This window comes from Eptatretus burgeri, chromosome 15, assembly GCF_056783735.1.
Source record: "Eptatretus burgeri isolate ZD-2024b chromosome 15, Ebu_testis_v1, whole genome shotgun sequence".
Lineage (NCBI taxonomy): Eukaryota > Metazoa > Chordata > Myxini > Myxiniformes > Myxinidae > Eptatretus > Eptatretus burgeri.
The window spans coordinates 5,019,101-5,043,987 of record NC_140975.1 but is presented as its reverse complement, the minus strand read 5'-3'; the positions used below and the strand labels follow the sequence as shown (position 1 = coordinate 5,043,987).

Below are 24,887 nucleotides of genomic sequence, written 5' to 3'. Positions count from 1 at the left end.
TTGAACTCAGGATCCGAGGATCCAAAGCCCACCATCCCAACCATTAAGCCAATATCAGGAAAACTAGCCATGGGGAAGACAGGTATCCCCCGCTTCACAAAGGTTCGCTACAACGAATGGTTTCATTTGGGGCTATTCATCGCTTAACAAAGGTCTTCATTTGCTCAAATGAAGGAGCTATCTGGTGATTGCACAATTTTTCCTGGTGATTAACTTTTCAATAGGCCAATTAACTTTTCAGAAGGCTTGTTCACACTGTGCGTTCTCCCCTTCCCCACATAATTAACTTGTCTGAATGAAAGGGTTAAAAATTGTTGGATGAGCAATGGTATAAAAACGCTTATTGTCTTCACCATTAAACACAGCTAAGCAACGCTGGAGATGAAGATTGATACCGTGAAGAGGAAGGAGGGAGGGGAGAAGACATCTGTTATTGCCAGTGTATATGGTATGGCCGAGTCAACAATTGCAGAACATCGTTATGGCTGAGTCAACAATCCATAGTAAAGAACAAGGAAGCGATTAAGAAGATGACAAAAATGGCAGTTTCGGTGGGCAGCTGCAGTAATATTACACGTAGTAGAGATGCCATAATGGAAGAGACAGAGAAAGTCCTAAATGTTTGGATAGAGAGAAGAAGGTTGGAAATGTTGTGTGTACAGGGGACCAGATAGAAAGGAGTCAGGGTGAAGATGTTGGTAGGAGGATACTAGTTGTTACACGTGGGTGGGGTTGGAACAACTACTGGTGTGGGAATAATAGCATCGGAATTGATCAGCAAGCAGGTGGTCAAAGTGTGAAGATAGGAGGGACGGATAGTTATGGCATGGTTTGTGATACAGAGGCAAATGGTGTGTCTTATTTCGATATATGGGCTACACACGGGAAAAAACTGTGGTGGAGAAGCAGGAATTCAGGGACACACTGGAGAGGATGATAGGAATGGTTGGGCTGGATGTGATGCTGTGCATTGCAGGGGACTTTAATGCGCATGTGTGAGTAGTGGAGCTGGGTGACGAGGAGTGTGTTGGTAAGTTAGGTTTGTGGATGAGGAATAGAGAGGGTCGAGAGCTGGTGGAGCTGGTGGCGAGGAACGGGATGGCCATAGCTGGTTCATTCTTTCAAAAGTGGGAAAGTCATAGAATTACCGATAGAACAGTGTTGGATTTTTTGGTGGTTAAAAAGTGACGGTTGTGGAGGGTGGTAGTAAGGAAGTGACCTTGATCTTCAACACTCGGGGGAGGTAGCCAGATGCGGGGGTTGCAGAAGAAGAAAGCAGCAAGGAGAGCTGTGGATAAGGCGTAGAATGATATGGAAGAGGCTGAGGTGTGCAATGGGTTGGAAGAGGATGGTGGGAGGAAGATGATGTATAAATTGGCTTGTGACAGGGATGAGGATGGTAAGGACATGAAGGGGAGGGGGGGGCAGTGATTAAGGATGATGGCGGGAGGTTCGTGACAGAGAGGGGGGCAGTATTGAAGGTGTGGGAAGGATGTCTCAAAGAGCTGTTGAACCGGGAAGAAGCAACGGCGATTTGGAGCTCCTGTGTTATGTAGAGGGGAAAGTGGACTTGGTGTATATCACAGAGGAGGAAGTGCGGATGGCATTAAAAAAGATGAAGAAGGGAAGAGCACCAGGCATTGATGAGATGCGTACAGAGATGATAATTGCGGTCGGAGAAGTTGGAGTCAGTTGGACGAAGAGGCTGTTGAATGTATGTATGAGAGAGGGTTCAATTCTGGAGGAGTGGAGGATGGGGTTAATTGTGCCGATATGGAAGGGGAATGGTGATGTTCAAAATCCAGTACAGGGAAGTACGGGAGCAACTACACTCCTTAGTCATGTCAGGAAGTTGCTGGAGAGGATTCTGGATGGGAGGATAAGGAGAAAAGTGTGGAGATTGAGATCGGCGAAGAGCAGCAGGGGTTCAGAAATGGTAGGGGGATGATTGATGAGACAGCTGGTGGAGAAGACTTAGGAGGTGCAAGGTGAGATGGCATTGGGATTTGTGGACTTGGAGAAGGCCTACAACACTGTCCCGAGAGAGATGGTATGTGATTAATTGTAATTTAAATTTTGCACTTTCTGAAACAATGCAGGTCATTACCAAAAAATTACAAAATTACAATTTTAAATGATCCCGAGTCAAATTATAATACAATACGCCTTGAAACAGTTATGAAACATCATTGTGAAGGCACAGTAAAATAAATAAATAAATAAAACCTGTTTTGTGAGTTGTTCTTCACAAAGCTTGGACAATACATAAAACTTCTGAGCGAGAATGACATTTTCCAGGAACCCACAGCAAGCAAGCTTCACTCGCATGATGATCTATAAAAAATAAAAAAACATACAAGCTGACTAACATATCTTGCAAAAACTTCGTTTTGGCAAGATAATAAATAACAATAAAAAAATTAAAACATCGCACCCGTGGTATGAAAGAAGCAGGTTCAGTTTGGCATTTTTAATATAAAATAGGCAAAGCCTAGAAACGAACTAAACCTGTTCGGATTACCCGTTAGAACCTTCTAGAATGACCCTTTAGAACCCGATCAGAATTAAACATGGTGCGTTAGAAAGGTTCTTCTTCATTTTCGACAGAAGGATGGAAGGAAGGACGTACCCAAATTTTGAAGCGATGGCGACACTGAGATGGACGGGAGAACCGGAAGCAGAAGTTAGGTTGGTGGAAGGGATGTACAAGGGAACGAGGGTCGGAGTTTCGGTTGGTCCTGGGATGATGTCTGAGGAGTTCAGCGTGAACAATGGTTTGAGGCAGGGAAACTCTCTCAGCCCACTCATGTTTATCATGGTGATGGAGCTGGTAATCAGGAAGGGGGACTTGAGGGGTATTCTGGGGAGGATGCTGTATGTGGATGATCTGGCTGTTGTGGTGGAGAGTGGGCGGGAGATGAAAGAAGTACTGGGGGAATGGAAGGAGGATTTGGGAAGCATGGGCTGAAGATGAGTATGGAGAAGACTGAGGCGATGTCGGTCAGGAAGCAGAGAAAATAAATATCATGTTGGAGGGGAAGGAGGTCAAGCAGGGAAATGGGTTTTAGTATCTGGGAGGAACAGTGACTGGGGATGGGAAGTCCGACGCAGAGGTGTGGAGGAGGATTCGGTTGAGTGCGAGTGTGTGGAGGCGGGTTGAGGGAGTAATGGTAGACAGAAATATATCAAGAAAATTGAAAGGGAAGGTTCTGATGTCATGTGTAACGCCGGCCTACCTTTACGGTCTGGAAACGGTGGCACTGTCAGAGACAGAGTCTGCAAGTTTGCGAGAACAACTGCGTCATAAGGATTGCAGGAGTGAAGAGGGTGGATAGAAGGATGATGGATGAACTGAGGGAGGAGATTGGTGTGCAGATGAGCTTGACAGGGAGATTGGTGAAATGTCGCCTGAGATGGGCTGGAAAGTCGGTGCAGATTGTGGAAGAGAGAAGAAAATGGCAAAGAGAGCGGATAGGTTGAGGGAGCAAGGTTGAAGGAAAAGAGGTAGACCATGGTTGAGATGGGAGGATGTGTGAGGAGGGATATCCATAAGGTAGGAGTGATTAGAGAGTGGAGAGAGTTGGCTGAGGACAGAGGGAGGTGGAGGAGTATCGTGGTCAAGGCAGGTCAGAAGCTTGGTGCCATCGGACCTCACCCCTTATCAAGGGAAGAGGAGGAGAAGGTGAGGACCAAAATCGGCATCATTGCCCTATGAATTCTAGCTTCATCCAAGAAATAGCATGTGTGATATGCGAGGGTCTGAAACATTCATTTTATCAGGAGGGAGGTGACCCTGAACGAAAGCAGCCTGTGGAAACATTTGTTGCTAGCCACGGGAGGCTTGATCGCTTTCATAAGTGCTATTAACTGCACATTATCAAAATGACCAGAGAGGCTGCAACTTCTGATAATGATGCTGCTGAACAATACCCAGCGAAGCTGAAGAAGATTTTTGAGGAGGGTGGATCCTCCCCAAATCAAGTGGTTTTTTTTTTTTTGTTTTTTTTAATAATGATTATTATTTATTATTCTTTTATTTTATTTTATTTTATTTTACTTTGGCAAGACAGACCTTAATTGGAAAAAAAATTCCCAACTGAACCTTCATCTCTCGCACTGAGAAGTCCACATCAGGTTTTAAGGCTGCTAAGGATTGCCTCACACTTGTTTGTGGGGGTAATGCATCGGGTGATTTCAAAACTAAAGCTTTGCCTTGTCTACCGCTTGGAAAATCCGAAGGCCTTGAAGGACTTATCTAAGGTGGCACTCCTCATTTATTTTAAATCCAACAAGAAGGCCTGGATGGTGGGAAGCATATGCCTGGACGACATGAAGGGCTACATGGGACCTGCAGTTAAGAAATGGCTGCAGAAGAAGAACCTGGCAAACAAGGCTTTGTTATTGTTGGACAATGCCCCTGGTCACTCGGAGGACATGGTAAGTGCATGCAGCAACATCACCGTCAAGTTTTTGCTCCCCAATACCATGTTGTTGCTGCAACCTATGGTCCAGGGTGTCATTTCTACCTTTAAGGCCTACTATTTGTGCCATGTCATGCACTTTGTCACAAGTGAGTTGGAGAAGGTGAATGCACATTCCATAATTGACATATGGAAGCACTACACATGAAAGGATGCCATTAATAATATCGCTGCATCATGGGTTTAAGGTGTCACAGTCAACAATGAATGGTGTATGGTGCAAGTTGTGGCCGGATGTCATGATTAACTTTCATGGTTTCCCTGATGTCCCCAGCATAAGGAAAGACTATCATTGGCAACTCAGGCAGGGCTGGAAGGTGTTGACAAGGGAGGTGTAGAGGAGGTTCTGATGTCGCATGGCAAAGAGCTGACCATCGAAGACATATCGGAGTTGACAAGGGTGGAGGAGGCCGAAGATGAGTCTGACGAAGAACCCAAAGAAACCAAGTCACTTCCAGTCTGTGCCGAGGGATATTTTCTGGAATATTGATGGCCTAATTTCTCTTTGCAAGGAACATGATCCAGAAATGGAAAGAAATATCAAAGTTTTTTTCATGGCTTTCAGCAAAATGTACGCTGCTATCATTGCTTTATATAAGGAGAACTTGAAAAGCTGTCAACAGTCTACTCTCAGCAGCTACTTCAAGCTACTGACATCTGCTTCATCAACCACCAAACCCATGCCATGTACATCAGCTGATTCTCCACCACCACCGGTCACCACTCCACATCCTCTCCAGCCTCCCCTCCACCCTCCCCCACCGCTAACGTAGCCTCTCCTCTGCGCCATCAGCTGGTGAACCGATCTCTCTCTGTCTCCTCCCAGTAACCACATCCTCCTCCACCTCCAGTCACCATTCCATCCTCCACACTCCCCTCCACCATCCTCCCCCACCACCAGAGTAGCCTCTGCTCTCCCACCATCAGCTGATAAACTGTTCTCCACCTTCTTCCAGTAACTACCTCCTCCACCACCCGCCACCTTCTCGTACAGAAACTTGGACTCAAGATTGTTTTGATAAGTGTTACAACTAAATTAACTTTATTATTATATTACTGCCTTTTTTATTATTAGGTTAATAATAATAATGTTATAATGTCACTTGCAACCAAAACCATCGTTATACCATCCTTATACCACCAAAAATTACGCTTAGGAAGCAAAGTGTAATTTTCCCATAAGAAACAATGGAATATGAGCTCCTGCATAATGAAAGTTCACATAAGTGCATGAATGAAAACTAGGTATTTGGGTAAATTTAAACACCCCTTTTGAAGATAATTAGCAGGACGCTCATTATAAATAATAATTTTTTAAAAAGCCTTACCAAGATGGCGCAAAACCAACATGGTCAGCCCATTTTGTTTTGGCCTGCTCAAATATACATCGACTTGGAACAGGCCGCACAGGCGTCTGGTGTACATTTAAAGACTGAACAAGGCATCATCTGTCATTAAATGAAAGTACCAATTTGAGGAAACAAAGGTACCTTTTGATTACAACTCATGCAGAGGACAAGAGGTTATGTATGTTTTGTTCACAATGATCGTGGCAGCATTCTAATATACTCGGCACAATGAAGGTATGTTCTCATAATGCAGAAGAAAGAAAATAGTGAAGTCTTTAATAAACCAGAGAGTTGGTGTCAAAGCCACCCAATGCTCACCTATTTATACATTTATCGTTTTTAAAAGACTAGTCTAATAATATTTTTTTATAAAGCATTGCAGTGAAGCCTGATCCAAATAATTTTAAAGCAGTATATGTATTTGTATATTGTAATCAGTAAAAAATAGTGTGGTAGATAAAAACATTAGAAAGGAAAAAAAACTTTAATGTTGATGTGCTACAAAAAAGTTAAGTTCAAAACAGGTCAAAAATAACAAAATTGAAATTATTGTTTAATTTCAACTTCACCACATCAATAATAGTGAAGACGTTCCCCAAAGGAACCTCCATGCCAAATATCAGCATCCCAGTACACATATTAATGAATGGCAAGCTTCTAAATAACTTGCACTAAAAACTTTAACGTTGATGTGCTACAAAAAAGTTAAGTTCAAAACAGGTCAAAAATTTAAAACATTTGAAATTATATTTCAATTTCAATTTCACTACATCAATAATATACCCCACAGGAACCTCCATGCCAAATATCAGCATCCTAGTACACATATTAATGAATGGCAAGCTTCTAAATAACTTGCACCAAAAACTTTAACATTTTCACGCTCACGCCGTGGGTATCGCTATAGCTCTCTGTTCTTCGAACAGGCGAGCTAAAAATAAGTTTTGGTTTTCGCTTGACTTTTCAAGGCTGAGTAGTGTGCAAGAAGAGGATTTAAAAATAAACTGATGAACATGTAATTCACATATTATGTGAAGTGAATAAACATTTGGGGCGACAATAATTGGCTTGGTAATGAAATACCTGCATACGTAAATAATTAGTTGGAGGCCGGGGAAATTCCTGAGAGATTTTGTTAAACTTCTTTTCGAAGTTACTATGGACACGTACAGTCGTACACTTTAAAGTTATATAACATGTACATGTCCACTTTCATACACCCAACATCACCCCAGAGTTTATGTACATTTAAAAAAAACTAAAACAACTCATTGAAAACTAAACAAGGTATGTTTTAATGATAACAAAAATACTCATGATTAATATTTAAAGTCTTGAATATTTTTTTTTAAAGTCCTTTTGTCGGTGTTTGGTACATACTGTGTGCTGTTGAGATGTTAAGGGGTGTGTTCAGTTATCAAGCAGCGAGCTAGCGCTTGCCAAGCCAGCCATTCCTTGTCAATGGTTTCAAATGGAGTGCTTGCTTCACTGCTTAAACCACTTAGCGATCACTGTACAAGAACATTGGTAACTGAACACACCCCCAGATTTATTACATGGTGACAAGGATAAACATCTATACCATCACTTATTTCAGCCATGTCGATTAATTTGTCCTTCCGAGGGCAGATTTTGACATGACACATGGCAAGTTAGCGGCGATGAAACGCAGGTTTGTAGGAATTGAAAGCGGGTTTTATTTTAATGATATATTTTTCCCAAACGTGGTTAAAAACACTTTATTCATTGTCATTGACACAAAATAGGCCAGAATACTGAGATAGTCATTTATTGACAAGTAATGATAAGGAAGTTCCACGTAATACTCGTTGATTGTGGTGACACAATATGAAATATGTAGTGATCCTTGTAAGAATGCCCTTTTGCTTTGATTAGGAGTGGGAGGGTAGGTGAGGACAGAGATTTGGGGTTTGGAGGGAATCTTGGCAACACATGGAAAAATAGGCAACATTGTATATCCTGAAGTTCTACAAGGAAAAAGGAAATGTCAAACACTGAGAAAATGTGATGTGAAATCCTCAGTGCTGAAGAAAGAAAATGATGCTGCAGAAGAAGAAGGCAGAAGGAGAAAAGAGAAAAAATGCAGAAAGAGAAACACAGAAGGAGGAAGACAAAAGAAGTAAGATAGAAGAAGAAGAAAAGCAGGATAGGAAGATAAAGAAGGTAGAAAGTAGGAGAAAAAGAGAAATGAAAATAAAACAAGGAATAATGAAACTCCAGAGCAGCAGACTCTCTCCAACATCAAGAAGCAAACATAGCAGCAATGACTGCATTCTGCCCTCCTGTACTTGCGATCTCCTGAACATTGTGTTGTACTTTCGTCGATTGTGTGCATTGTACATTCAGAAGGACACGGTTCAAGCCTCTGAAACCTTTGTCGCTCCTGTGTGAGCCGGGACCATCACTGCAAAATACAAAACGCACAGGAAACGGCGCTCTGTGTTGACGTGTGGAGACGATGGTCATGTTTAACCTTCGTCCAAATATCTCGGGGGGGGATAAATGTCATGGCATGGTCAACTTTGATATTATATGCTCTTATCTTATCGAATTAGCAACAATTTGTATTCTCTCTCTCTCTCTCTCTCTCTCTCTCTCTCTCTCTCTCTCTCTCTCTCTCTCTCTCTCTCTCTCTCTCTCTCTCTCTCTCTCTCTCTCTCTCTCTCTCTCTCTCTCTCTCTCTCTCGCTCTCGCTCTCGCTCTCGCTCTCGCTCTCGCTCTCGCTCTCGCTCTCGCTCTCGCTCTCGCTCTCGCTCTCGCTCTCGCTCTCGCTCTCGCTCTCGCTCTCGCTCTCGCTCTCGCTCTCGCTCTCGCTCTCGCTCTCGCTCTCGCTTGGCACGCACGTGCAAACGCAAGGGGCTGTTGCTCAGTCTCTGGCGGTACGTGTGGAGCCTGTGTTGCTTCTCTCTTCTTATCATCTTCTCCTCTCTCTAATGTATTTTTGGGGGTGTTCCTTGTGTATGAACTGTTATCAATGCTTTATCGATTACTTGAAAATTGAATTGGTTTCTTCTCTTCTTTTTTCCACTCTTGTAAAAATCCTTTGTTTTGTTGTATTGAATTTTTACCCTTTATACTTTATTTGTAATAAAAGGATATAAAAGTCAAAAGTCTCTCTCTCTCTCTCTCTCTCTCCTCTCTCTCCTCTCTCTCTCTTTCTCTTTCTCTTTCTCTCTCTCTCTCTCTCTCTCTCTCTCTCTCTCTCTCTCTGTTCTCTCTCTCTCTCTCTCTCTCTGTCTCTCTCTCTCTCTCTCTCTCTCTCTCTCTCTCTCTCTCTCTCTGTCCTCTCTCTCTCTCTCTCTCTCTCTCTCTCTCTCTCTCTCTCTCTCTCTCTCTCTCTCTCTCTCTCTCTCTCTCTCTCTCTCTCTCTCTCTCTCTGTCTCTCTCTCTCTCTCTCTCTCTCTCTGTCTTTCTCTCTCTCTCTCTCTCTCTGTCTTGTCTCTCTCTCTCTCTCTCTCTGTCTTCTCTCTCTCTCTCTCTCTCTGTCTTTCTCTCTCTCTCTCTCTCTCTCTCTCTCTCTCTCTCTCTCTCTCTCTCTCTCTCTCTCTCGCTCTCTCTCTCTCTCTCTCTCTCTCTCTCTCTCTCTCTCTCTCTCTCTCTCTCTCTCTCTCTCTCTCTCTCTCTCTCTCTCTCTCTCTCTCTCTCTCTCTCTCTCTCTCTCTCTCTCTCTCTCTCTCTCTCTCTCTCTCTCTCTCTCTCTCTCTCTCTCTCTCTCTCCTCTCCCTCTCTCTCTCTCTCTCTCTCTCTCTCCTCTCTCTCTCTCTCTCTCTCTCTCTCTCTCTCTCTCTCCTGTCTCTCTCTCTCTCTCTCTCTCTCTCTCTCTCTCTCTCCTGTCTCTCTCTCTCTCTCTCTCCTGTCTCTCTCTCTCCTGTCTCTCTCTCTCTCTCTCTCTCTCTCTCTCTCTCTCTCTCTCTCTCTCTCTCTCTCTCTCTCTCTCTCTCTCTCTCTCTCTCTCTCTGTCTTTGTCTCTCTGTCTTTGTCTCTTCATATCTCTCTCTCTCTCTCTCTCTCTCTCTCTCTCTCTCTCTCTCTCTCTCTCTCTCTCTCTCTCTCTGTCTTTGTCTCTCTGTCTTTGTCTCTTCATATCTCTCTCTCTCTCTCTCTCTCTCTCTCTCTCTCTCTCTCTCTCTCTCTCTCTCTCTCTCTCTCTCTCTCTCTCTCTCTCTCTCTCTCCTCTCTCTCTCTCTCTCTCTCTTCTCTCTCTCCTCTCTCTCTCTCTCCCTCTCCTCTCTCTCTCTCTCTCTCTCTCTCTCTCTCTCTCTCTCTCTCTCTCTCTCTCTCTCTCTCTCTCTCTCTCTCTCTCTCTCTCTCTCTCTCTCTCTCTCTCTCTCTCTCTCTCTCTCTCTCTCTCTCTCTCTCTCTCTCTCTCTCTCTCTCTCTCTCTCTCTCTCTCTCTCTCTCTCTCTCTCTCTCCTGTCTCTCTCTCTCTCTCCTCTCTCTCTCTCCTCTCTCCTGTCTCTCTCTCTCTCTCTCCTGTCTCTCTCTCTCTCTCCTGTCTCTCTCTCTCTCTCCTGTCTCTCTCTCTCTCTCCTGTCTCTCTCTCTCTCCTGTCTCTCTCTCTCTCTCCTGTCTCTCTCTCTCTCCTGTCTCTCTCTCTCTCCTGTCTCTCTCTCCAGTCTCTCTCTCTCTCTCTCTCTCTCTCTCCTGTCTCTCTCTCTCTCTCTCCTGTCTCTCCTGTCTCTCTCTCTCTCTCTCTCTCTCTTGTCTCTCTCTCTCTCTCTCTCTCTCTCTCTCTCTCTCTCTCTCTCTCTCTCTCTCTCTCTCTCTCTCTCTCTCTCTCTCTCTCTCTCTCTCTCTCTCTCTCTCTCTCTCTCTCTGTCTTATCCCCCCCACCCTTCCTCTTTCCCCTCCATCCCCTCTCCTCTCCCTCTCTCTCCCACCCTTCTCCCTCTGGGTCATCATAGTAGCTTGTTCAGTTAATGATGAATGATGGTACTTTTGTTCAGATTGGACTAGCGAGGTGAGACTATACACTCTGAGTGCTGTTCTACTTGTCCTTGTGATGCTTATTGACATTGTTCTTTGAGTGATGACATGAAAAGGATGATGGAACAGAAGGTGATGAGCAGTGAAAGGGCATTGAGCAGACATGAAAAGCCAAAAGATTAGGTGAATGTCTAGGTGGACGATAGGGAAGGGTCAGCAAGAGCAGGAATGGTGGACCACAGAAGATGGTGATGGCTCATCATCGAAGAGGGGTGGAGGGATGAGCGTGACTTGACAGGCTCAATGGGGCAATTCCACAGATCAGACGAGTTAGACAAAGTAGTGATGGTGAGCAGCTCACTTAGATTTGGAAAATGTAATGCGGTACATAATGTGTGACTGGCCTGGTGCTTCTTGTGAAGGACAAAGAGCTGAGTGAATTGGGGGTTGTAGTGGGAGGAATAAAACCAGATATGAGGAGGTGTAGGACTACTAGGCCCCAATTTGTCTGTGATGAGAAACGAGCAGGCCCTTGACCCTCATCGTCCTGTTTTGTGACGCAAATTTCACTCGATGCCTTGGATTCCACTGCTTCCAGTAATTGTCCCTCCACAGCAGGCGAAGGGTGTGAGCGTTGCTCTGCAGAAATGTTGAAGGAAAACTATCAACATACCGAGTCAACATATCAAGCGCAAATGAATCCTAACATGTAAAATCCTTGCACTGAACACTCCACACCGAGAAACTGTTCACCACAAGCACTATGTGGTTGTAGTGGGAGGGGGAGGGTCGAGTCGAGCGTTCTTGAGCAGCGAGTCGTGCAGCGATAGTCAAGCCACTGTTCTTGATGATGAAACTGGATGTGAAGGATTGAAATCAAAATAGTATATCGGATTTGACTCAGGGGGTCACACATTCATGAGCTCAATGCTTAGATGGGAATGACAAGCCGGCCAACCTTGATTTGATAAGAATCGGTGCCTTTTGAGTGATGATCGTTTAAAACTTTGAGTATTCTATTACTCTCGTTTTTACAGTGAAACCACAGACGATGCAAGTGTTACCGAGTCCGTTTCTTTGGCAACTTTCCAGCCTGGTAGTGTCGGCTCCAGCAATGACCAGTCTTCAGTGATTACCCATCATTCTGTGCGCGATGAGGTTGAACATTCCGGGCACGGTAACGATTCCTCGATTTGTGCACATTCGGAGGAGGGCTCACTTGGTGGGCCAATTACATACGGTTGGAGAAGCAGACACAATCGTGATTCACTCCCGGAAACATCGACCTTGCTGGGTCCTATAAATCCCCGCCTACGTGAAGCACGGGACAGAGCTTCCAAAAGTACGTGGTTGGAATTGCAAAATAATTGTTTTATTTGTGCTGAATATGTTCTCCGTTTTATTTACCTCTCTGCTTCCACAAATTGATTTCAACTGTGACTTGTAATCTATGCTAGTAAATGTCAGTGTGTGTCAGTCAATCAGTCAGTCGGTCAGTGGGTATATCTCCTCCATGATTCCAAAGCCATGAAATCTCGCAGCGAGAAACTTTGCATGCATACTAAGGGAACTCCAAGGAAGTGCATGAGTAAAAATTGGGTGTTTGCATCAATTAAAACAACCCTTTTGAAGATAATTAATGGCCTTATTTAATTATATCCTTTATGAGGGGCATCCTCTCCCTCGCTGGGGTCTCAAGTCGCCATTTTATTTGGTCTGCTCAACAATGCCTTGACTTGGAGCAGGTCGCAATGGTTTATAAACGATGAAGTATTTTTTTTTTCACTTTCCTCACTTGTATTATCGAATGCCTGTTCATCATAGCTCCGAATCGTTGGATACATGGCAATGCTTATAAACCGGAGACCTCAGCGTTAATGGCTTTATTTAATTTCCGCACATGCCATAACCTCTATGATCTCTTAATCTGAGCTGAATTTCAAATTTATACTTTTTAATTGAACTTATCAGCAGATCTGACTGCAAAAAAATTAAGTTTCGGACATTGCTTGACATTCTAGGTGTCTCCGGGTGCACGGTGTTTAGATGACCGATTGGCAATCACGAATCGCTTGCCAAGCCGGCCGTTCCTGATGAACCGTTTCATTGAAGTGCTTGTTTGAGTGTTTGAGCCACTTGGCGAATGCTATCTGAGCTGCTTGGTTGTTCCTCTGCAAGCCATGGCTGTGCAGTGTACATGGAAAAAGTATTCGCACTGTCACTGAATATATCGATCAACTTGAACAAAGTTCAGGCCTGACTCACCTACCTTTGGCCCTGCGCTGCCGTGCGATGATTCGGGCAGTGGCTCAGGTCAGGACAGGTATGGGAGCATGCGTCGGAGCAGCGTGTCGCTGCGTCCACTTTCCGCTAGTACTCCAGGGGCCACCATTAGGCCATCCCGAGGCAGATACGTGGCCCATCCCCATCTTCTTGAGATGCTGATAAACCTGCTGCAACCATGAGGCACATTCTTGGACCATTGGGCTCCTCCACTCACGAGGCTCCTTCGCTGAGAAATCTAGTGAGCAGGATCGGCATCAGGAAAATGAGCCACATGTCCATACAGCCACAGCTGACGCTCATGAACTATGCAGGTAATAAATCTCATTTGCGTCTCTCTCAGCAACCACTCGTTGGACACAATGTCCGACCAGCGATAATCAAGGATTCTCTGAAGAGACCTGGTACCAAAGGAATTAAGTCTCCGTCTCAGATCCCTGGTCAGAGTCCAAGTCTCGCATCCATAGAGCAAGACTGGAAGCACCAAGGACCTGAAGACTTGTACTTTCATGCTCCTGCACAGGTATCGACAGCACCATACCCCATGATCCAGTGAATCCATGACTCCCCAGGCCTGAACCAGATGTCTACTGACCTTTGGCTCAAAGCCAGCAGAGAAATGAACATCAATGCCAAGTTAAGTGAATCTCTGTGACCTCAACATCCTCACCACAAACACGTGCAGACCCAGGAAACCTGAAATCCCAATTGGCTCTGACTCCTCATTCAGCAGCTCGAGGGCCCCCAAAAGGATATCCAGAGTCTCCACAAAGATGGCTGCATCATCTGTGAAATAAAGGTCAGAGATCTTGACATTCCCAAACAATGCACCACAGCTTGATCTCTCCAACATCATCCGCAGAATCCAGTCCATACAAGCACTGAAAAGTGTGGGGGCCAGAACACACCCCTGATGAACTCCAGTAACAACTGGGAATCAGTTGGAGATGGTATCACCACATCTCACAGTACTCTCAGTACCACAGTATAGTTCAGACATCAGATTGATCAGTATTGGTGGCACCCCACGAAGACCAAGAATGCTCCAGATGGCATCCTGATTCACTGAATCGAACACTTTGCAGAGATCAACATAGGCTGCAAGGAGCTCCTGCCGAAACTGTCGTCTGAGTTCGGTGAGGACCCAAAGAGCAAGGATACGGTCAATCGTTGACCTCTTTGGTGTAAAGCCTGACTGCCCTGGGCACTGGTGCTCAAGCAGATGGTGGGGAACCCTATCAAGAATTGTCCAAGCAAAGACCTTGCCCGGCACTGAGAGCAGTGTTACCCCTCAGTAGTTGTTGCAGTCCTGGCGATCATCCTTCCCTTTTCAGAGAGGTACAACAAGGCCCCTCTTCCTGTCAGTTGGGATGATGCCTGTGTTCCAAGCAGAGCACAGAACTGCATGCAACAACACGAGTGCAGCATTTCCACCAGCCTTGAGAAGTTCAGCATGGATGCCACAGATCCCAGGAGCTTTACCCCATTTCAATTGGTTCACTGCAGTCTGTTTCCATAAACGAAGGTGGACCACAGTTGATTGGAGGGTCAGCAATCGGGATTGTAACACCCGTGACATCCAGCTCAACAGCTGGTGGATCAGCCTGGTACAGCCGGTCAAAGTAACAGCCCAACGGGCCTTCACTTCTGATCCCTCTGTCACGAGCCCACCACCCTCCACTCGAACTGCAGTACACCGAGGGACAGATTTAGAGGAACGCAATGCACGAATTCCTCTGTAAGCTGGCCGAGAATAACTTGAGCACAGGTGATGCTCAACTCCCTCACAGATTCCTCACACATAGGCTTTCTTGTCCACCCTCAGTGCATCTAGAGTGTTATGCCTCAACTCCCTGAACAGCTCAGCTTTGCCATTAAGCCTGGCCCTGCGACTCTGGTCAATGGAATCCAGTGTCCCTTGAGAGACAAAACTTTTCTTCACCAAACGGTGAGTTCCAGGACATCCACCGGCAACATCAAGGACGGTGGTCTTGGAGGCACTCCATAACTCTTCAGGATTCCCCAAAGCACCCAGATCCCCCAAATCTCTACTCAGCTTGTTCGCAAACTCCTCAGCTACCCTCTCATCCTTGAGCTTGCAAACATCCAGCCTCGGTTGGGATGGTACCATTCTCCTGTATTTAAGCTGCAACTTCAGAGTTGTGGTCAGTATTGAGGAACTGAGCACTCCGGTCGACCCTGTAGTTTTGGATCATCCTCGAGCGACTATCATCAAGCACATTATCAATCTCCTTTGCCACACCACCAGCCTTGAAATGCCAAATCCAGCGATGAGCTTGTGGGCACTGAAACCATGAACTCAGAGAGTGCTGCAATACCGATGTTCAAACGCTTAAGCTCAGATGATAACAGAGACAGGTGATCATCCTCTCTTCGGGATAGGACATTCCAGGTACCCACCCAAAGGGACCGCCTCAGGTTAACCCACGGAGACCGCCGTCTGGTGGACAACACCTCAGCACCACCTTGGCTCACACTCCTGCAATCTGACCCAGGAATGTTACCCCGTTGTTTGCACTCACGACTGCGACTCATGCTCCTCTTTTAACGTCTCCAACTGCACCAACCTTGTTGTGGGGTCAGCTCAGCAAGGTTTCTTCCCCAAGTCTTTCACGAAAATGGTTTGAACAGCAATTCGTATTTCTTTCAAGGTGCCGAAGATGACTCGCTTACTTTTTGCAAAAGACGCTGTGACATCTTTGGCGTCCAGCAAGACCGTCGATGCTGGCAGACGTGCCCTCCTGTTCAACGTCCATCCAATGGGACGGCGCACTCACTGATGAATCGTCTTGCCGACGAAACACCAGGATGACAGTTTATAGCTGGGTTGGGATTCAAACCCAAGCTAGACGACTCAGAAAAGAATGCGCATACCTCCATCTCAGGTGTCTGACACCTTCGAGAGCACCACTCAGGTGTGTTGTAAATATTGGTAACATTGTGCGCCAGTTCCTGCTAGAATTTGATTTCAGCATCTCCAGAGTGGGAGCGAAGTGTCATTTTGATAGGGAAGCAAATGCTTTATGCACCTGTTGCAAGTGTGGTTAAACTTCCCTTATTATTGGTAAATATTGATCACACTTTATGACGAATGTATTTTTATCCACAGGACTGTCTCGACCTCGATCCATGCCTGAGGGTTTGATCACTCATTCCAGATTTACAGTGCAGCTCAATTGCACCAGAGGTAATGTGTTGCTTTGTGGAGCAGACAGTTCTGGAAGCATTGCTAACAATCTGGATTTGTGGAATGTTACGAACACCTAGTTTTGCTATGAAAGGTTTGTGATGGTTGGGTTGGGATGCTTAAACGGGTGATGTATGTTTTTAAATATCACATTCAGAACTAGAACGGTACTCAGTAGAGCGCATATGCCTGGAGTTGGCTTAATGGTTGGGGTGGTGAGCTTGGTATCCTCGGATCCTGAGTTAAAATCCCACTTGGCTGTTGAATTAATACCAGGTGGGGTTGACTCTGCCTGTCATCCTTCCGAGGCCGGCATAATGAGTGCCAGCATGCTGGTATCCTGTGTCGGAGTGGCGACCCGTCCAGGATTGTGCCCAATAGCCAAGGAGACTGCTTAGGCAGCACCAACACTCTGCACAGAGTATGGTCCCAATGGATGGATAGATGGTCGAGTGGCATACCTCCGCCAAGCTGAACAGTTTGTTTTGTATCCCACCGATAGACTGGATCCGGATCTTCACCAAAATCGAATCACTTCATCGTGGTCACCCACCCAACCTGTCCACCAAGTTTCATTCGAATCCGTCCATAGATTTGTGAGATCTCCTGCTCACAGACAGACAGACAGACAGACAGGGGTGAAAACATAACTTCCTTCCAGATTTTGGTGGCAGAGGCAATGAATGAATGAATAAATAAATAAATAAATATTACATTCCTGCATCAACAGTTTGATGTGAATAATTTGTGAATAATTTCCACCCCATCTCCCTCCTGAAGTAAATAATCATTTTACCATTTGCCGTGTATGACGTCATTGGTGCCAGAACTACAAACAAGCAAGAAACTAAACAACCTTGTGCAGTTTTATGTACTTCTGGTTTTCAGGGGAGAAGTGGGGGAGGGGGGGCAGTGGTGGTCAGAGAAGGACTGAACTCAATTGTCACTATTTAAACATTTTGTTCATATGCATGGAGGAGATAAAATGCTCGAATGGTTGTCATGATGGCTTTTTCATGATGAGACTTTGCTCTTGTACTTGCAGGTTCCCCAGATTTGCCGCCAGTTTGTCATGATTATGATGATGATGATTCATCCCAACATCTTCCGGATTCATCTTCTCTTACTTGCATGGAGGATGTGCGGGTATGAATCCTGCTCGTTGTCGTGTTTCGGGTGGATTTTGGGGGAAAGCACCATTTGTGTGCTCCTTGTATCACACGTACTGATTAATTTCCTGGGCCGTATCGCCCTCCATCAAGTGTGAATGTGTCTTACATTTCGAGAATCCAGAAATCCCTTGATTATATAAGTTTGTTGACTGATTGAGAAATATCTAAGAATGTGATCTGTGGATGTGAGCCCCAAGTGGGGATAAATACAGGGATTATGAATGCCGTCATTGTTTAGAAATAGACCTTTGAGAATCACCTGGGGAGTGGTTACACAGGTAATAGTGTATAAAAGTGAAAACTACACTGGAACTGCTGGTGCTGCAAAGTGAAGACCATGCTGGATGGTGTGGTTCCATTTTGGGTATGAAGTGTCCAAATGTGAACATTTCCCAGCAAACAATGAGTTCATGGACTGCTGAGCAGAGGTTTACGGCGATATCTGAAGGGATAAAGGATATGAAATGAGCAGCTCGTGTGAAAAAGAAGAAGAATAACGTGTGGGATTTCCTGTCCAGTCGTTTTGTTTCCTGCACATTGTCAATGGTGGTTAGGATTGTAAAGTTAGGTAAAAGTTTTTGTAGTCGTAAATGAAATGTGTCATGTCATCATTTAGTGAAATCATCACGTTCAAACAATTTTCATCTTGATAAATGTGACTTCTTATTTGCGGATTGATCAAGCTGGCGAAGCATAATGAGGGTTTTCCTCCAATCGGGAAATTGGATCAGTCGCTTATCACAACTTTCATGGCTTCTGATTGGAATAAAATGTGTTCAGTATGCCGACACGACCAGTCAGCCTGAGCGGTGGATGTGAGCCGTTTCATTACAATTAGCACAGACCACTCGCTCAGAGTGACGGAGCACGAACCACTCGCTCAGGGTGACGGAGCACGAACCACTCGCTCAGGGTGACGGAGCACGAACCACTCGCTCAGGGTGACGGAGCACGAACCACTCGCTCAGGGTGACTGAGCACGAACCACTCGCTCAGGGTGACGGAGCACGAACCACTCGCTCAGGGTGACTGAGCACGAACCACTCGCTCAGGGTGACGGAGCACGAACCCCTCGCTCAGGGTGACGGAGCACGAACCGCTCGCCCAGGGTGACGGAGCACGAACCGCTCGCCCAGGGTGACGGAGCACGAACCCCTCGCCCAGGGTGACGGAGCACGAACCCCTCGCCCAGGGTGATGGAGCACGAACCCCTCGCCCAGGGTGACGGAGCACGAACCCCTCGCCCAGGGTGACGGAGCACGAACCCCTCGCCCAGGGTGACGGAGCACGAACCCCTCGCCCAGGGTGACGGAGCACGAGCCACTCGCCCAGGGTGACGGAGCACGAACCCCTCGCCCAGGGTGACGGAGCGCGAGCCACTCGCCCAGGGTGACGGAGCGCGAGCCACTCGCCCAGGGTGACGGAGCACGAGCCACTCGCCCGGGGTGACGGAGCACGAGCCGCTCGCCCGGGGTGACGGAGCACGAGCCGCTCGCCCGGGGTGACTGAGCACGAGCCGCTCGCCCGGGGTGACGGAGCACGAGCCGCTCGCCCGGGGTGACGGAGCACGAACCTCTCGCTCAGGATGACGGAGCACGAACCGCTCGCCCAGGGTGACGGAGCACGAAGCACTCGCCCAGGGTGACGGAGCACGAAGCACTCGCCCAGGGTGACGGAGCACGAAGCACTCGCCCAGGGTGACGGAGCACGAACCCCTCGCTCTGAATGACGTGGCGCGGCAAAAGTGTCTGCAGTGAGTGAACAGTTCGCTCAGCATGATGTAGTGCGGTACCGCAATCGACAATGGGCACTCGGCAAGGGGCTTAAGCACTCATGCAAGCACTCCAATTGAATGGTTGATAAGGAACGGTTGGCCAGGCTGTCACTGCATACCATGAAGGATCCCTTTAACCTTAAAGCCAGTCTTCACCACACACGCAGCAGTTCATGAATTATAATGAATTTGTTCACATTATGACTTTATCCACAAAAGAGTTGCTGCTTAATGCAGAACAATCCTGGAAATATCGCAAAATTCAATCGCCCGTGAAATAAACATTACAGAAAATCCTCCATTTTGCCTGCACGTCAGTGCACGTGTCATGTGGAGCATCGGTTCAGGGTCCGCGCAGACGTTATAACTTTTTTGTGAAATGTTTCGGTTTTTTGCCAGATTTGCTTTGTTGATTCCTTGTAGAGCACCTCGCGAAACCTCTGAAAATATGGACATAGATCGAGTGGATGCTATGGATAGGCAGTCCCTCTGGGGACAGGATGCGAGGTCTCGCAGTGAATGTATGAAATCATATAGCTCAATGAAGCTGATTAATTTTGTTACATTCCTCAATTTTTTGTTAACTCAATATAATTCTCCAAATATTCAAAGAAATCAGGGGTAGGGATGGGGATGGCATAAGAGATATCACCTGCTTAAAGCCATGGAGGAAAGAGTGGGATTGAATTGCTTCTGGAAGTCAGTTCCACAAACAAGAGAAAAGGAGAACAAATGAGTGGAGGCCAGTTCTCTCTTTTGATAGAAATTACATTCTTTTTCTGATTCAATGCATCTTTGTGAAGAATTACGATTGCTTGACAGAGGCTGACCACTATAAATTGTGGAGGTATATAAAGCTGAGTCTACGAGCCTATCGCATTCCCATCGCAGACGTGTCGGTGGTCTCTCTGTCTTGTACTACCTCCTTTCTGGTCTTGCACCCTCTGCTCATTGAATGTTTTGCAGGATTCATGCGTAGGTTTCTGCGGGGTGCACACGGTCCACAATCAACCCCCTCTTGGTGACACTCCCAAAATCCAGAATCACTACTCACCTCCAATCATTTGGTCTCTTTTTTTCCCCCTCCTGTGGAACCAATCAGAAAGCAAGACACGTCATATTCATAAGCAGGATTTGATTCACTTGACACCAGTGACGTGATGGTGGTGGTCGTATGGCAGCTTAGCTGCCGGGGTAGCTATCATTTCTTGAAGCGCGACTGTGTCGCTGATGCAGTGCCCCTCTACCAGTATACACACTGGAAATGGTACTAATTTCGCCGACCTCGGAAGGATGACAGGCTGAGTCAACCCCCTGGTGTATTAATTCAGCGGCCGACGGGGCTTGAACTCAGGACCCTCGGATCCCAAGCCACCACCCTAACCACTGAGCCAACACCAGGCTTAGTGACGTGATAGTGCTTCTGAGGGCCTTCTTGCGATGACTGGCGACCATTGTGGTTTAAGGTTTACATCAAATCATTCTCGATTTTTAGTTCGATTTGCTTCTTCTTTTTGCTGCCACCTAAAACTCTTTCAATCTAAAGTTTCATGAAGAAAGCTTTTGTGTTTTTTCCCTCCGTTGACGAAGTCGCTGGAGGCGTTATGTTTTTCGGTTGTCTGTCCGTTCGTGCGTCCTTCCCCGATAGGTTTTCATTTTTGCGATAACGAATGGCTGAACGAATCTAAGTCGAACTTGGTACAAGTATTTATAATGATGTAAAGATAAACTGATTTAATAATGGGGTCAAGAGGTCAAAGGTCAGAGGTCGCATTTGGTAAAAATTCTGTTACTGCGCTAACTCTCATCTCAAGTCTGAACTCTCAGACCTCTCTCCCTCCTCAAAATCCTGGTGGCGTTTAATCAAATCTGTTTCTGGTGTATGTTCCCCCTCCATCCCCTCCCTTACCTCAAATGGCCGCACTGCTGATTCCACACGTGATAAAGCTGAATGTCTAAACTCGGTGTTTGCAGCTAAATCTTGTGTCCCAAACCCATCACTATCTCTACCCACTTTACCCAGTCGCACCCAACTGTCCCTGGACTCTGTATCCTTTTCTCCTGACAAGGTGGAGAGCTTGCTTTCAAACCTCGAGTCAGATTCTGCAACCGGTCCAGACGGCATCAGCCCACGTGTCCTCAAAGCCTGCTCTTCTGCTCTTGCTCACCCTCTCTCTGTTCTATTCACCCTCTCATTTTCCCAAGGTCATCTGCCATCTGCTTGGAAATCTGCTAACATCACTGCCCTGCATAAAAAGGTGCAAAAACAGATCCCTGTAACTACAGACCAATCAGCCTTCTCCCAATCATCAGCAAGGTTATGGAATCCATCATTGCTTCAGACATGAAATCCTTCCTCTTCTCCAATGGCTTGATTTCCAATCATCAATTTGGTTTCAGACCAGGTCACTCTACCCTGGATATGCTGCTACTGCTCTCCCATCAATGGATGGAGGTCCTCAATGCCAGACAGGAAATCCGAGCCGTATCCCTGGACATATCACGTGCTTTTGACACAGTCTGGCTCCCTGCCCTACTCACCAAACTCTCTTCCCATGGTATTCAAGGCCATCTCCACTCATGGCTCGCAGACTTCCTCTCCTGTCGCAGTCAACGTGTGGCCCTAAATGGAGTTCTTTCATCCCCTCTTCCTGTGCAGGCTGGAGTTCCTCAAGGTAGCGTTCTGGGCCCTGTTCTTTTTCTGGTTTTCATCAATGATCTCTCGGACTCTCTGGAAAATCCTCTATTTCTCTTTGCCGATGACTCCACCCTCTGCCGTACCATCTGTCATCCCTCAGACCGGCAAGCAGCAGCTTCTTCGCTCACTGCAGATCTGGATAAAATCACAAACTGGTCCAACACGTGGAACATGTCTTTCAATCCACACAAATCTCACACTCTCACTATGTCTCTTCGAAAGGACCGTTTACAAAACCCCCCATCCACTTTCTCAACAATCCACTGGAAGAAGTCTTTTCTTTCAAGCTTCTGGGTCTCACTATCTGCCATGACCTTTCCTGGGAAAGTCACATTTCCAACCTTGCCTCAAAAGCCAGTCGCCGACTGGGAATCCTCCGTCGTGCAAAGTCCTTCCTCGGCCCTCTTGAGCTCCTGACTACTTACAAAGCTTTTGTCCGTAGCCTGATGGAGTACTGCTCTCCCCTCTGGGCTGGTGCTCCTGCCTCCCACCTTTCTCGACTTCACGCTGTCGAAACCAGGGCTTTTAAGATCATTGGCATCTCCCGCAATGAAGCTGAGTCTTTGGGCCTCTCACTCAATCACCGCAGGTTGGTCGGTGGTCTTTCTGTCTTCTACCGACTCCTCTCCAGCCTTGCCCCCCTGCTCTCTCTGCGATTTGTCCCAACCACATTTCCACAGGGCGCTCAAGGTCCGCCAACAACCCCCTTCTGGTAAAACTACCAAAATCACGAATCACTGCTCATCTTCACTCTTTCATTCCTCTTTTTCCCGCCTTTGGAATAAACTTCCTCACTCTATTCTTTCCCATTCTTCCCTCCAGGCTTTCAAAACAGCTGTTCACCACCACCTCTTATCTTCCCCCATCCAAATCCTCGATCTTTTCTACCCCCGATAATCCACCCATGCCCACTTCCTTCAATTCTCCTGCTTTCCTTCCTGAAAGTCCCTGTAATGTCCATCTTCTCCTCGCCATGTTCCCCGTCCCATCCCCATCCCTCTCCCTTCCACAGTTCACCTGTGTCTGTTCCCCAATGTTTTGTCCCTTCCACTCCCACCCCTCTTGTCTCATGCCTCCTTGCTGTGAGTTGTGTGTTAGCTCTCATACGAGCCTCGACCAAGGTATACAAAAAAAAAAAAAAAAAAAAAAAAAAAAAAAAACTTATGAACCATTTATGGGATTTTGACCAAACTTGGTACAATTATGTATGATGATGCAAAGATGAACTGATTAGATTTTGGCATCAAGAGGTCAAAGGTCAGAGGTCATGTCAGGTAAAAATGTGATGCTGAGAACAGCTGAAAGGATTTAAATCGATCTTGGTACAAGTATGTATCTATCCATCCATCCATACATCCATCGGGACCATCCTCTGTGCAGAGTGTTGGTGCTGCCTAAGCAGTTTCCTTGGCTATTGGGCACAATCATGGACGGGTCACCACTCCGACACAGGATACCAGCAAGCTGGCACTCATTTTGCTGACCTCGGAAGGATGACAGGCAGAGTCAACCCCACCTGGTATTAATTCAACAGTGGAGCAGGATTTGAACTCAGGATCTTAGGATCCAAAGCTCTCCACCCTAACCATTAAGCCAACACCAGGCATAAGTACGTATAATGTTGTCATAATGTGGACGGAGGCATATCGGTCATCATCACGCTGTCAAATTATGTCTCGTTTTCTTCTTATTCTCCCTCTACTTTGTCTTTCAGGTCGATGTGGAGGAAAGATCTCATGGTGTTACTCCAGCAAGGTGAGGTTTTGATCAAGAGGCTACTTTTGTCATTAAACAAAATAACTTCTCAAAAGCCTGCACTTACTGCAACTGCAGTTGAATCAAATAAATGGCTTTGAGTTGTTTCAGATATGCCTCTGACTCATGCGTCCCTTATCAGGGGTATTTATACCCCGAAAACGGGAAACAAAATGCTCAGACCACCTTTATGCGAATCTATCCCTTGATCCCCTACAAAATAGATATGATGTGTCTTTTTCCAATTTCCAAGTTATAAATTAGGTAAATTTGTGATTAATAGTGGAAATCTTTTTCTTCCTCAGATTGGCATGAAAGTTGACGTCATATCCGTCCTGTCTCCGGGTTCCATCGCAGTATGATTTAAATGAAATGGTGAATAATTTTCGATTTTCCACAAATATGCCGAGTCAGTGCGTCCTTGGTTGTTGTAGTAACACAAACCGAGATGAATTCATGCGACACCAATGGTTGAAAACACCGTAAATTTGCCAGAAATTGGACGACGTTTGTCCAAAACACCTGAGTGTGGATCAGGCCTGCAAAATGTTCACTTTTGTGCTTGGAATATTTTACAGAGATGGATACATCCTGTGGTTATCCACCACGATTGATGGAGGATGCCATCCCCATGATTAAGCGGAAGAAACATCCGTCGCTCAAAACGGACATCATCTCGACTGAGCTCCCGGCCTATGCACTCGGGCGATTTAAGCGGTCAATCAAACACCTGTTGCCATTGCTCATAACTTACTACAAGAGTACCTGAAAATAATTATCAATTATCAACACAACTTTCTGCAAGTCAAATCTCTCTATCGAGTGCAGCCTGTTGCTGCTGGTTGCATCATTGGTTGGGACGCAGCTATGCTGCTGATGCAGTGTCCCCCTTCCCAGTACACTTGTACTCATTTTGCCGACCTCGGAAGGATGACAGGCTGAGTTAACCTCTTGGTGTATATTCATTCAGCGCCCAATGGGGCTTGAACTCAGGACCCTATGATCCCAAGCCGCCACCCTAACCACTAAGCCAACACCAGGCTCGCAATTCAAATGAACCACCATCTATTCAAATCTGTTGTGGCCAAGTTCCATCAAATCGTGTGTTTGGTTCAAGCAATGATGACTGAAGTCTTTACTGACTGACTGACTGACTCGCTCACTCACCTTCGGACACTGCTCGATCGCATAAGCTCACAGGACTCAAGTCCAGGTCAGCT

At 46.2% G+C, this 24,887-nt stretch overlaps 1 protein-coding gene and 1 long non-coding RNA gene across 3 annotated transcripts in view; one reads left to right on the top strand and one right to left on the bottom strand.

Annotated features, from left to right (window-relative positions):
* Window positions 1-24,887, top strand: part of LOC147011366 (CNK3/IPCEF1 fusion protein-like) — a 69,957-nt gene that overhangs the window by 23,573 nt on the left and 21,497 nt on the right. For both annotated transcript variants that reach the window (XM_085857532.1, XM_085857531.1), the window contains exons 11-14: window positions 11,815-12,119; window positions 16,191-16,268; window positions 17,314-17,414; window positions 23,627-23,667. In XM_085857532.1, coding sequence (XP_085713658.1) covers window positions 11,815-12,119; window positions 16,191-16,268; window positions 17,314-17,414; window positions 23,627-23,667 — 525 coding nt within the window. The remainder of the gene's footprint in view (window positions 1-11,814; window positions 12,120-16,190; window positions 16,269-17,313; window positions 17,415-23,626; window positions 23,668-24,887) is intronic.
* Window positions 7,201-24,887, bottom strand: part of LOC147011365 (uncharacterized) — a 121,882-nt gene continuing 104,195 nt past the window's right edge. The window contains exon 3 of the long non-coding RNA XR_015051811.1: window positions 7,201-8,255. This is a non-coding gene — a long non-coding RNA (uncharacterized LOC147011365). The remainder of the gene's footprint in view (window positions 8,256-24,887) is intronic.